This window comes from Anopheles cruzii, chromosome X (genome assembly GCF_943734635.1).
Source record: "Anopheles cruzii chromosome X, idAnoCruzAS_RS32_06, whole genome shotgun sequence".
Taxonomy (NCBI): domain Eukaryota; kingdom Metazoa; phylum Arthropoda; class Insecta; order Diptera; family Culicidae; genus Anopheles; species Anopheles cruzii.
This window is the reverse complement of record NC_069143.1, coordinates 8275439-8288706: the sequence shown is the minus strand read 5'-3', so window position 1 is coordinate 8288706 and position 13268 is coordinate 8275439. Positions and strand designations below refer to the sequence as shown.

The window sequence follows — 13268 nt, the reverse complement described above, 5'->3', positions numbered from 1 at the left end:
GGCGCGAGGGAAAAACAAAGTTCAAAGTACTTCTTTGTTACGGCCGCGCGCGCGGAAAATCGCTCCATCATGTTGCTGATGGTGGTGTGTGTGTGTGTGTGTATGTGCGGTACGGTCGCTGCACAGAAATTGTGCACCAGAAAAAAAAGAAAACCTTTTTGTTCTTTTCGGTGGTTTGAAAATTTAAATTTTCAAATCAAAACCTTTCCGTGTCCGTCCGTCCTGTGGCTGTTACTTTCTCTCTGACTTAAGGGGTGTTTCGGAGCAAGGACACATACAAACCACCAGACGGAGCGGTACCAATAGACGACCAGTGCGACGGAACTGCGCAGCGTTTTAAGCGGGCATAACGCACGTTGTTGTTGGTTCTACACACTCTTACCCGATGATGATGCGTGTACCGATGATGATGTTTGCCCAAATCTCGCACGAACAAACAAACAAACATAAGGCAGGCCGCAGACGGCGGGGCAGATCTACGGACGCGGGCCACGCGGGCCTTGCGGTAGTAGTTCAGTATATATTTCGTTTCGTTCGTTGGTCCAGAGCTCCAGACTTTTCCACCTGATTTGCGGTTCGGAATATTTGTGGGCAATTTTCGAATGGTTAACGTTCGTGTTAACGCTGGAAAAGATCGATGGTGCAATGGTGATGCTTGTACTTTTTCCCCTCTGAACCCCCGCCCGCTATGTGCGTTGATTAGGGTGTTGAGGATTTCCGTTTTGGTAACTTGTATGATAAGGATAAGGAAACGATAGCAAAATCATAACGATTTGTGGCGCTGAGGACAAATGTAGTAAAAAGTCATTTCCACTGTGCGTACGTCCAACGACTACACAATACCTCTCACTCAGGGCTCAGGGTATGTTTTACAGGATCGCCCGGATAAGTTTGTGCGACGTGGGATTGTTGATGATGCCAACTTACTGTAGAGCTAACTATTTACTTACTATTTTTTGCCAACTTCCTATTTTTAAATGATCAATTTGTTTTATATTGTTTGACTTTTTATCAAAAACTTTGCCTCATGATGGACAGAACGATTTGTGTCACTGTGTCACTTTACAAAGAATTAGATTAGATCTGGTGGTCTAATCAAGAAAAGAATTGCGTTGATGGATGCCTACACACACAACTTGTTTTATTTAATTTCAACTTTCAGTCGGCGTTATATTGAAAGATCATATTCGGGCCATATGTCGGTGAGGATTGTCAAACGAACCATTTTGGCTATTCCTGTGTTTGTTCTTGGGGAGGAAAAAAAAGGGGCGAAAGCACCTGGTATTGCCCACACGAGCATACGTAGGAGTAATCTTTTCAACCGTGAAATTATTTGTGATGCAAATTCATACGGTCACATACTGGCAACCAGCACATTATGTGAGTTGCTGCGATTGTCATTGAGTTAGCGGTTGTTACATTTTGCGTCTGCTGGTCACACACAAAAGGGTAGGGATCCAAATTGCGACAGAGTATCTTGAGCCTCATAGCCTTGTAGTAATCTTTGAGTTTGCGGTATTTAATGCGGTGCCGATTTTATGGTGCGAGCGAATAACTAACCCCCATCCAAGAGTACCGAGCCACAAGACCGCTCTAACTGATAAGTACAGGGTAGTCCCGTTAAGTTAAGCCGTTTTTTCGTAACCAAATGAAAAAACAAATCATACATTACCCACGCTTTACAAATATGTATAATTCTCATACTCATATTTCGCTTCGCCGCTGTTGGCTGTTTGGGTTGGGTTGCTTCGGTTGGTGGGAAAAATTGTCCTATGGTGTTCCGATTCGGGAAAGAAATAAAAGCAATACGGAGGTGTTTATGCGCGATTTGAAGAAAGCAGATCCTTCCGTGTATTATGAATCATTACGCGTACCGCAACCGAATTACCAGGAAGGGGGCCCATTATTGCCACACAGTGGGCTCTGAGTGGGGTCTGAGTCTCAGTCTGAGTGGGGCGTAAGCAGAAGGGATGTGGGCGCTGCACGTGCAAGTGCATCAATCGGGTTTACGACGAAAATTCAGATGGTCGTTAACACACGCCTACCGTTCGGCGAAGCGCAGCGTAGCCACATCTGTGACATCTGGCACTTCAATTAGTCATCGACACACTTAGTTTGGTTTGATTTTGATTGGTAGTTTTAAGTTTCAAGTGTTCCGTCTTTCACATCTAATTCCTTCGTTTTGGTCGGTATTATAGGAACTGTAATTAATTTATCCTGAGCACTGAAAACGTTATTTGTGTTTTGATATTTAACATGCAAAGCCAGAATTAAAGATGAACGCTACATTTATAGGATATCAATTTGTATCTCGGCTTATGAAATGGCAGAATTTCAAAAATATTGCACCAAAGCATTGCAACCGTTTTAGCCTGCAATAAAGACTCCAACATAAGTAGGTTATCCCAGGCCATGGATGCTACCTGTGGGAGGATGTTGCTGGTAGTGGCTGCTGATGGTGATGTCACCATGAATTTGGTCTTGTTCTCGTTTATCTGCAGACCGCGGTTGTCCGCAGCTTGCTCAATCCCCATTTTTGCCGGAGCTACATTGCAAAACCGATCCTGACCGATAATGGCTATGTCATGAGCAATCATCAGCATAGGTCAGGATCGGGATAGAGTTGAAGTAGATGGTCCATGAGGTGTCTCCACTCCAGAGGGGGCTCGTTCGAAATTAGTCATCCTCTCAAGAATCTGCTGCAGCGTGAAAGGTTGATCAGACTTATCTCGATGATAGTTACCAAGTACTGTATCTCGTCATCGTATTGGGCCCTTCATACAGAACGAGGGAGAAGCTCTTGCAGAGGCTTTATTCAATTTTCAACCTTTTTCCCGGTAGCAGGTGAACTTATGTATGAAGTTGTTGTAAAATTGTCTAGCGAGTCCGTAGTGAACTCTGTTTTCCCTCCCGAGTTCACGTAGTCATTGTTCTTTTCACGATCATTTCTCGTTCTTGTGAAGTTGCTTGTCTTATGAGAATAAACTACTCGTCCGCTGAGAATAACGCTCCATGCTCCGGTTCTCGTGACATCTGGCCTCACGGGTGGAGATACCCGTGCCCGGAAGTAGCAGTCAGGAAGTCTGGGCTAAGTAGGGCTTGATATCGTGGGCTCCAAAATCGCAGTCTACTGTCCACCACGGATTCGAGACCTGTTGGGCCCTGTTGTACCGAGATCGCAGATTGTTGACCACCACTACCAGCTCGGATGTGCGAGCTCCGTGGACCTTTTCCCGCCATCCAGGCATCCATGCATCCATGCATCAATATTCTCGACTGCCGCTGCCAGTGCTCTTATTACTTCCATCAAACAATGGTGCGCTTTTTGTGTGCCCCCTTGGAAGCGCTGACGTAGAAGTTGGTGAAGTTCCCCAATTCATCACATGATGCTGCCAGAGGCAGAGAGCCCGCGTGGTTCGTGGAATGCGATTGCGATTTGCAGGCAAAACAAAAGCTCATTTTGCAATCAACAACGTCCCTCTCGCCCCCACGCCAACTGTCCGGCATCCTCATCGCATCACCACCGGGTCTCTCCGGGAGTGTTCAATTAAACTGGTGCTGCTCTCAACATATCAACAAACGGTCTACACACGAGGATGACGACGGGAAGGCAAGGAGAGTAGTCCAGCGACTCCCCACAGACTCCCCAGCATCCTGTTTTGGGCTGGTCTCCGGGCGACGCGACGATGAAGCGGGGTGGACATTGTCCCAGTTTCCCGCGTCCCGATTCGGGGGAGACGTGCCGGACGCCGGACGGCAGCGCAGCGGGGAGGCAGCAGGCGGTCTCTTTATACAGCTGCGCGCACGTGTCTGCGTACCGCGGGCGGGTTTATTTTATTTCCGTTCTCGTTTTCGCGCCGCGCGCGGTATCGTGTTTCCGTTTCCGTGTCGTCCGCTCCTATTGGTTCTCTCTCTCTCTCTCTCTCGGAGGTTCACTTCGACAGATGGGGACAGTGTTGGGACAGCAACATTTGCCCGACAAAGACCAAACCACTAACCAGTGGGCCAACTAAATTGGTTACATATTCGAGCGAAATTGATTCCAACGTTGCAGGGAATCAATCATCTCTCCGTGAGTGGTTGGATTTATTTCTGGATGCAAACATTCCGTAGTCGTAGGCCTCCGTGATTAGTGTAACTTCATTTTGTAATGCATCAGGACTTTGCGGACATTCATGCGGTTTTACAATACAGGGCATCACTCACTAAATTTCACAGATGCGGTTTAAAAGTGGCCAAAAACGACCTGGACAGCCAAATTAATTTGATGATGAAGAATTGGCAGGCTCGATCAGAAATGTTTGGAGTTGACCACACGACACATCGCCTGAGTGGCATGGGAATGATTAGAAAACTGGTCTAGTAGATTCCACATGAGTTGAAAGAAAGAGACGTCACTGGTGATGTAAAGTAGATTTATTACGAGAATCCCGAAACGCAAAAAGACTTGGATACAGCCTGGTGAACTAGGTCCATCACCATCAAAGCGAAATATCCGTGAATATGGGGTGGGACATGAAAGGTGTGATGTACTACGAACATTTAAACCGCAACTCTATTATTGATGGACAACGCTATCGACAGCAAGTAATGCGTTCAAAGCCAGTTTCGGTCATAAAATGATCAGAAAGGGGATAAAAACATAAATACTGCTTCCTTCGTACTACTACACTTGTTCCGTTCCGTGAGTAACGTGAGTAACACAGCACATCGGTTCACTTCTTATGAAAGTGTTGTAAAATGGAGCTCTGCTTGGATCGCTCCAAAAAAGTTCTATCGACACAGAATCCGGGAATTGCGAGTAATGAAGTAATCAGGAGTGCTAATAAAGGATGTTACTGTCCAACATCAAAAACAAAAAAAAGCGTAAATCAGTCAAACATTTTATTAAAAAATCAAATAATGTTTTTTTTGAAAGCTCATTTTATACAGAATATGGGAAAAATATCATTCAACCCTCCTTACTAGGGAATGCGAATTACCGGGCCTTTCGTTTTACTACTTTCATCAAATTTTGCACCGTTCCCTTGGTCGCTTTCTTCGCTTCAGAGCACCAGTTTGCTTTGAATTCCATCTCGACGACAAGTGTTTTGCGAGTCTTCTTGAGGTTCCGCTTGACGATGACCCAATATTTTTCGATTGGGCGGAGCTTTGCCGTGTTGAGGGAGTTCATGTCTTTGGGCACCACCTGGACGTTGTTTGCGGCATTGACCACTCCATGGTCTTTTTCCCATAATGACAAGATGCTAAATCTGGCCAAAACAGAACGAAACCTTTATGCTTTTTTCGGAAAAGCAACAAACGTTTATTTAGGTACTCTCGGACATAAATTTCCTGCTCGATGAACCCGATCGCGATGTAAATACCACTTTTTAAACCACATGAACCAATAGCCTGCCATATGAGATATTTTTTTGCGAATTTCGGCAGCTTTATGTTCTTGCAAATCTCTCCCACCTTTCCTCTTCCAGTTTGCCGTGTAGTGCTCCTGTCCAGGAAGCTGTTTAAAGTCTGCCTTGACGTAGGTTTTATCATCCTGCACTGCGCAGAAAATTTCGTTAACATCTCTATGCACAGATTCCGTGATCGTTTTCTGGCGGACACTGGTTTTGCTCGTCGTCACGATTTGAAGTCACTACTTTCTTGTGGACGGAGAGTTTGGGATTCCGCTAGCAAACAACCGATCACTCTTTTCGTCGTTTTTGCTGTCTCCTGGTTGCGACTTCCACCGGATCTAGTCATTCTGGATCTGGACTGTCGTCAAACGTTCTCCGAACCCTTTTAATACATTGGTGACAGTTGATTTGGCTACGTTCAACAATCTCGCCAATTTCGGCGTGCGACTAGTTCGGATTTTCGTGCCACCGGAGTGCCTTTTTGGTTTCGAGGCCACAAATGAAGGGCAAATGTCCAAATCGAACAATATGTATCGTACTACACAAACACATCTTTAAAATGAGAGGTGTACATGATTTTTTGATACCCTATGACAAAAATTGTGTCAAGTCATGCGACTTTTACCGTGCTACGCTTGGTGTATCATCGTGTACCAATAAGCAATAAGGCTTCGCTCCGCCCGAATCAAGCGCCAGGAAACATTCATTACACCCCAGAACCTGAAGCTGTTATTTTATCGAACATAAAAATGAAGGTCCGTGCGCTGGTCTATGCTAAACTCTGCTGACCCGACCGACGTCGACCATTCGTCTGCGGACGCAGACGCCAACCTCGGTTAAAAATCGAAATCGTTAAAATCGAATCGGGGCATTTCTGTAATTAAAGCTTAAAAAAATAACGGCAAGCCCCCAGCTCAGAAGTGGCACTTGTGTTTGGTCTGAGTGCTAGTGGCATTGCTGGCGTTTGATCGTTAAGACTTTACGATTGGGGTCCCCCACGTCAGCTTTCTCAGCAATCCTGAGCTTCAGAAACGGTCCGTGTCGGTGGCTAAAACAGCACCACTTCGCAGTTCGATCATCTGGCCACCAGACCCGATGTGGGTCATGTTGATGTTTGGCGTGTTGAGTCCACGCGCCCGCTCTCGACCGAAACGCGAGCGGCTTCTGGAAGAAACCCCCCCCCCCCCCCCCCCCCCCGCCCTGTGTGTCTCGTTGTCGTCTTTGCGCTTTCCGCGGCGGGCACAGAGCAGCACTTCGGTTTATTTTAAAACCACAACCACAAAAGCTGCAAAAACATGCAGCGCTGACGCTGACTATCAGGCCGGGGCAAGTATCGTCCGGCGGGAGGGGGAGGGTGGCTGCGGAGTGTGAAAGAAAAACACTTTTCAACCCGTAGGAGTTTCCCCGGGGTAGGAGATGTTTGATGTCGGTTCGCCCACGGCTCTCGGGGACACGTGTGGAGGTGAGCCGCATGACGTGGCCGCCACCACCCGGTGGTCGGTGTGGTCAAGAGCGCGGTTTGCGAATTCGAACACAGCGAGCGAGAGGGAGGGGGCGTACTAAACGAAATAATGGCAGCCGCTTCATTTTATTATTGTGTGTCCAACATATGTGTTTGCGGGCCCGATCCCGTTCGTTGCGGAAGATTTATTTTTGGCCCCATGACGAACCGCGGGCCTGGTACTCCTTCCCCCCCCTCGCCCCTGTCTCCCACTCACCGTTAGGGACCAGGTGGTCCACGTGTGTCCGCCGCCGCGTGGGTTAACGTCTTTGAAGTTGCACTTCGAAAACAACTTCTTCCCGTAATTCCGGCACTGTTCCTCCACCAGATCACCACAACCAGACTGAAATGGGGTCTTCCCCCATTCCTCTCTCTCTCTCTCTCGTTCCACAGGGCTTCTTCCGGCTGTACCGGTTGCGGAAGCTTGGCCTGAGCGACAATGACATCCTGAAGATTCCCTCCGACATCCAGAACTTTGTCAACCTCGTCGAGCTCGATGTGTCCCGTAACGGTAAGTGTCGCTCCCCCCGCCGAGTCTCCCCCTCATTGCTTTCTGACCCTGGGTTGACCCCCCTCACCCTCCAGAAATTGGAGACATTCCCGAGGACATCCGGCACCTGCGGAGTTTGCAGATCGCCGACTTCAGCTCGAACCCGATCCCCCGGCTGCCGGCCGGTTTCTCGCAGCTCCGGAACCTTACCGTGCTCGGGTTGAACGATATGTCGCTGACGTCGCTCCCGCAGGATTTTGGCTGGTAAGTGACCCCTCTCCCTCTCCCCTCTCTGATATGACAACTTGCCCTGACCTAAACACACACCCACATTCACTCGCCACAGCCTATCGAAGCTGGTGTCGCTGGAGTTGCGCGAAAACTTGCTGAAGAACCTACCGGAGTCAATTAGTCAGCTGACGAAGCTGGAGCGGCTCGATCTGGGCGACAATGAGATCGACGAGCTGCCGCCGCACCTGGGCTACCTGCCGTCGCTGCAGGAACTGTGGCTCGACCACAACCAGCTGCAGCGGCTGCCGCCCGAGATTGGGCTGCTGAAGCGGCTGGCCTGCCTGGACGTGTCGGAGAACCGGCTGGAGGAGCTACCGGTCGAGATTGGGGGGCTCGAGTGCCTGACCGATCTGCACCTATCGCAGAACCTACTCGAGACGCTCCCGAACGGGGTGTCGCAGTTGACGAGCCTGTCGATCCTGAAGCTTGACCAGAACCGGCTGCACACGCTGAACGATAACGTCGGTTGCTGCGCCAGCATGCAGGAGCTGATCCTGACCGAGAACTTCCTAAACGAGCTACCGGCGACGGTGGGTAACATGGTGCTGTTGAACAACCTGAACGTCGATCGGAACGCGCTGGTGGCGGTACCGGCCGAGCTCGGTAACTGCCGGAAGCTGGGCGTACTGAGCCTGCGGGAGAACAAGCTGACGAAGTTGCCGGCCGAGCTGGGGAACTGTAGCGAGCTGCACGTACTGGACGTGTCCGGTAACCAGCTGCAGCACCTACCGTACTCGCTCGTCAATCTGCAGCTGAAGGCGGTCTGGTTGAGCGAAAACCAATCGCAACCGGTGCCGACGTTCCAGCCGGACGTGGACGAGGCAACGAACGAGCACGTGCTGACGTGCTTCCTGTTGCCCCAGCAGCGCTACGTCCCGTCGGCGAACCCGAGCCAGCGTGACCAGGACACCGACTCGGAGAACTGGGAGGAACGGGAAGCGTCCCGTACGCACTCGGTCAAGTTCACGGAGGACTTCGGCACCGACAAGGACACACCGTTCGTGCGCCAGAACACGCCCCACCCGAAGGAGCTGAAGATGAAGGCGCACAAGCTGTTCGCGAAGGAGCGCAAGGGTGACGATGCGTCCGCTGGCGCGGGTGGCGGGGCCCTCGACACGCTCTCGGAGGAGTCCGTATCGCGACCATCGCTACCCGGAGGCCAGCTGAGCAAGACCGGGTACGGGGCGGCCACCATGGAAGACATCCAGGGTGCGATGCCGAACGAGCCGGCAGTCACCGCCACCGGCCAGGATGCGGATGTTTATCACCCAGCAGCAACGGGGGCGGCTCCGGCCGACCCGGGTGATGACGATGGGTTCGAGCGGCGCGTCGGCTTCGATGTGATCGAACCGACGGGCGCTACCGCTACCAGCGGCCACGAAGGTGACGACGGAGACGACGGCTACCAGTACGGTGGCGACGGTGAGGACGGTGACGAGAATTGCGCCAAAAAGCCCATCTCCAAGCTGCACCGCAGGTACGCACTCGAAGGAGGAGGTCGTTTGTGTCGCGTCTTGTTTACATCGTTCCGTTTTTTTTCCTTCTCCCAGGGATACGCCGCATCATCTGAAGAACAAGCGCGTGCACCAGAGCGGTGCCGATAAGAGCACGAATCTGATGTTTAATTCGCTCAAGCTGAAGGAACTGTCACCACCGGTGCTGGACGAGCAGCCTGCCATGGCTGCCGCCGTCGCCCATGATCTTACGCCGACCTCCGGCGGCAGCACGGTCGAAGGTGAGTGAGCCACCATGAAGTCTCTGAGCGCCGAGCGAACGATCGTCGCATGGATGTGACGTGATCGAGTGTGTACCGCACCCCGTGCCCCGTCCATACGGCCCCTGACGAACGGGTTTAATCGTCGGGCCCCCACAGCCCCCGAGAGAAAGAGAGAGAGAGAGAGAGAGAGAGAGAGCCACACACAGCTCCAGAGGCCCGAGAGAGGCCCGAGAAGGTCACCATCGCGCGTGTAGCACCGTTTTTTTTATGCAGATTCCTGGGGGCTGGCGTCATGTAGCGTTACGGACCTTTAAAAATTTTTTTACCCTTCTGAATTATTATTTGTTTTATCAGCATCACGCGCTTCTTCGTCTTCGTCGCTATCACTTGTAATGCCCGCGCACTGATGATGATGATGTTGTTGATGAGGCGATTGAGGCGAAACACGCCCTTGAGCCGTGCTGTGTGACACGCTTATAGAGGGGTGCTTGTTATGCTGGTTGAAGAGCATCACACACACACACACCGGGTGGAGAAGCAAACTGTCGCATTCTCCAGGGCGGCACTACAAAACGCGTGTACACGCGGGGAGGTACCATACCAAGGTTAGAAAAAGGTGGCGGTGCCGCCGAGACCGCGGGCGGGCGAGATGGGGTTTGAAGGCACTGGGAGCGTTCACTGTTGTTTTTTTTTAATTCTGTTTTTGATAAGGTTGGATGCGAACGTGCCGTGTACCAATTCGTACCTTTGATTCGTTTGCCTGTCTGGCTGGGTTTGTGTTTGTGTGCAGGGTTGTTTGTGGCACACTACAGGCGGTTGCGGTCAATTTCGACAAAACATCCCCCTTTTTTTTCGTCGCATCGTAGTAACCGCGACGGGGTTGTTTGGTTGATAACTTGACAAGTAGTAGCAGCAGCAGCAGCAAGTGGTGCGCTCTGTCAGTGCAACAGTGTGCGTCGTGGGCCCCCTCGATGGTTGACGCGCGGCGCGGCGGCAGTAGCAGAAACTAGTCGGAAGTCGACTGCGAAGCTCTCTCTGTCGTACGTTTAAATAAACTTTCGGTCGCTCTCACGCTCTCTCCTTCTCTCGTTCGCTCGCTCGCTTCAGTGAGGCAACAAGTGAAGTTGATTTGCACTCTTAGCACGCCGCCGCTACAATCCACCGCGCCCTTCAACCCCTCTGCCGGGGTGGTTGTTGTTTGACCACACCTGAAGAAGTGAGGGGCAGCTGAAGCAAGCAGCTGAATACATGCAGCAGTTGACGTGTTGCGGCTGAACGGGGGGTGGGGTAAACTACAAAACCCACACGAAACCCGAAGCTATGTCAAATCAAAACACAATGGCGGTGGCGATCGATTAGCGGGTGGGGATGGGGTGATTTGCGGGTGTGTGGTGATCATGCGGCGGCGGTGGCGGCGACCTGAGTTGCCACACAGAGCAGTTATCAGTTTCATCATCCTCTGCCATCGTCGCGGGAACAACTGCCTTAGACGAACCGCGTGTATCACGCGGTTGCAAATGAGCCTCTGTGTCTCTTCTTCCTGTCTTGATTAGCCTAGCCTTGAGGTGCAAAAACCGAACCGTAAAGAGGATTGGTTAATAATTAATAATTTCCGAAGTCTCTTTAGCAGCACCAGTTTATGACTCTTTAGTAGAGTTAAAGAGTCTAGCATCAGACATGAACATTGCCTTGGAGTTGAAGGGCAAAAGCCACGCCCGTTGGTTGTAACTGCCGGATAAGCCGGATCAATGCGTGCCTCGCGGAACTATCTAATAGCTTAGACAAACTCGCAAAGTGGTCGCAATGTTGCGGCCCACGCTCATCAGCGAACGCACTTCATTCGAACTATTGGTGTAGAATTTCCTAACGCGCCAATCGCTACTGTGCTAATGTTTGTTTTGGATGATTGTTCCGCTAAATGCTCCGGACCATTCGCTTCACGTTCGTTTGACATTCTGTCAAATAAGCAACGGAAACTTGTGTTTTTAATGCTGCTGCTAGCTTGCTTGAATAAAGAAAATGCTTGATTTATCATCAACATTTATATTATCGCCTTCGAAATGTGCCCCTCCTAAAACAACACACTTCTTCCAACGTAATCGAAACACTTTTTATAGTCATATTCAGACATTGTCTTCAAGTTCACGCAGCGCATTTGTTTCTACGTCCTCAATGCTCTCATAACGTGTCCCCCGAAGCGGTATTTTGAGTTTTGGAAAACAGGGAAAAGTCCAATTTAGCCAATTTTGTAAGTCGATATTGACAAACGAACAAGATTTATTTGGGGTATAGAATGCCGTTCGTGCCGAATGCCGGCGTACAGTTTTTGTATATATTGTGTTCTTGACCAAACTATAGATGGCGCATATCAAACTAGCCCCATCTCTATTTGTGCCACTGATAACCCTTAGTTTTCAGTGCCACGCTTTTTTTTTTGCTACCCGCTGCTTTGTGGCCCATTTCGCTGTCAGAACGCGCGCGCGTGACGAAATACACAAGCACCCACATAATTTCTGTCGTTCTGCGGTTGTTCGGGTGGTGGGGGGCACAAATGTCATGTCACAAGCTCAATTGTTACATCCCCAAATTAACGTTCTTGGCGGCGCACCGAGGCACATAATTCGGTCCAGTCGTCCAGAGGTCGATTCGTCATATTCGTTCGCTTTTAGGACAGAATAGTGCGCAACTTCTCCACAACTTATTGCCTCACGTGGTTTTTTTTCCAACGGCTCAACGGTGGTTCCGCCAAAGCATAAGTGACGTGTTTTTTCGAGTGACTCTTTCTCGATAAGACCGCGGTGGCCGATGGGCGGTGGTAGCCTCTCAATATCGTTCTCAGAGAGAGAGAGAGAGCGAGAAAGGGGAGCTTATGGTATGCGGCAGCAGCAGCAGCAACACACACTGGTGTTCCACATTCACACATCAGGAGGGGGAGGAGGGTTGCGTAGACAATTTGTGTCAGGGTGACGTAAGTGTACCAACCACCACACACCACTGCAGCTATCAAAGCATTGCTTGATAGCTCCGCTGTGCAGGTTGCTTGGTTTGTTTGCACACTCCGCGATACCGCGCAGCGCTCCGCGATATGCGCGATTCCACCTGCTTTACCTGCCTCTGACGGTTACACCGCCGCCCCGCGGGGATAGGTAGCATGGCAGAAAAGCCAGGGAGTCTGATAACGAAGATAACGGCTCCGTAAACTACGGCTTCGCTTTTTATCATCAGCAACACCATCACCACCAAGAGCACGGCGGCGGGGTCCAAGAAAGGACCGTGAATCACACGCCAGTGGGCTAGTATTGCTGGCTGGCTCCAGGGTGACGTGTGCTACTGCGACGTCTCTTCGGGCGTCGGGTTTTTGTTGGGCTGGGTCTTCGGTTGGGTGTTCCAGAGCAGAGCAGAGCAGCCCTCTCGAAGGGCGCAGAGTGTTTTGTAAAATTGCACGACTCGCACGCAGTGTGTGGCGGGAACCAGTCTGAACAGTCAGTCGTCTTTTTAGTCATCAGCGCGCACCACTGGCCGTTGTTGGAGTTGGAGGCCTGAAAATTAGTTCACGCCACGCCGCGCCGCGGTTTGGACAACAACACTGGGCCAACTGGGCTGAGTGGAGCGAAATGTTTTCGGTGAAGTTCAAAGTAAAGGACGCGGCCAAACGGTCCGGATCGTTTCGTCGTGGCACGTCGGGTCGCCCGCTAGCTTACCGCACGTCGGCCGCTTCCTCGGTCCGCTCGAACCAGTCGTCCATCGCCAGCAACGGCGGGCTGACCGGTATCCTGGCGAACGGCAAAAAGAAGGCCACCAAGAAGGACGACCGGAAGCGCATCCGGATCATCACATCCGTGCAGCCGGACGCAGCAGGAGGACGGGGCATCG

The 13268-nt window shown here is 50.9% G+C and overlaps 1 protein-coding gene across 1 annotated transcript in view; it reads left to right on the top strand.

Annotated features, from left to right (window-relative positions):
• The window catches only part of LOC128278954 (protein lap4), a 47218-nt gene that overhangs the window by 4858 nt on the left and 29092 nt on the right, over positions 1-13268 (top strand). Inside the window, exons 2-5 of the mRNA XM_053017680.1 lie at positions 7291-7408; positions 7483-7651; positions 7734-9155; positions 9229-9395. Coding sequence (XP_052873640.1) covers positions 7291-7408; positions 7483-7651; positions 7734-9155; positions 9229-9395 — 1876 coding nt within the window. The remainder of the gene's footprint in view (positions 1-7290; positions 7409-7482; positions 7652-7733; positions 9156-9228; positions 9396-13268) is intronic.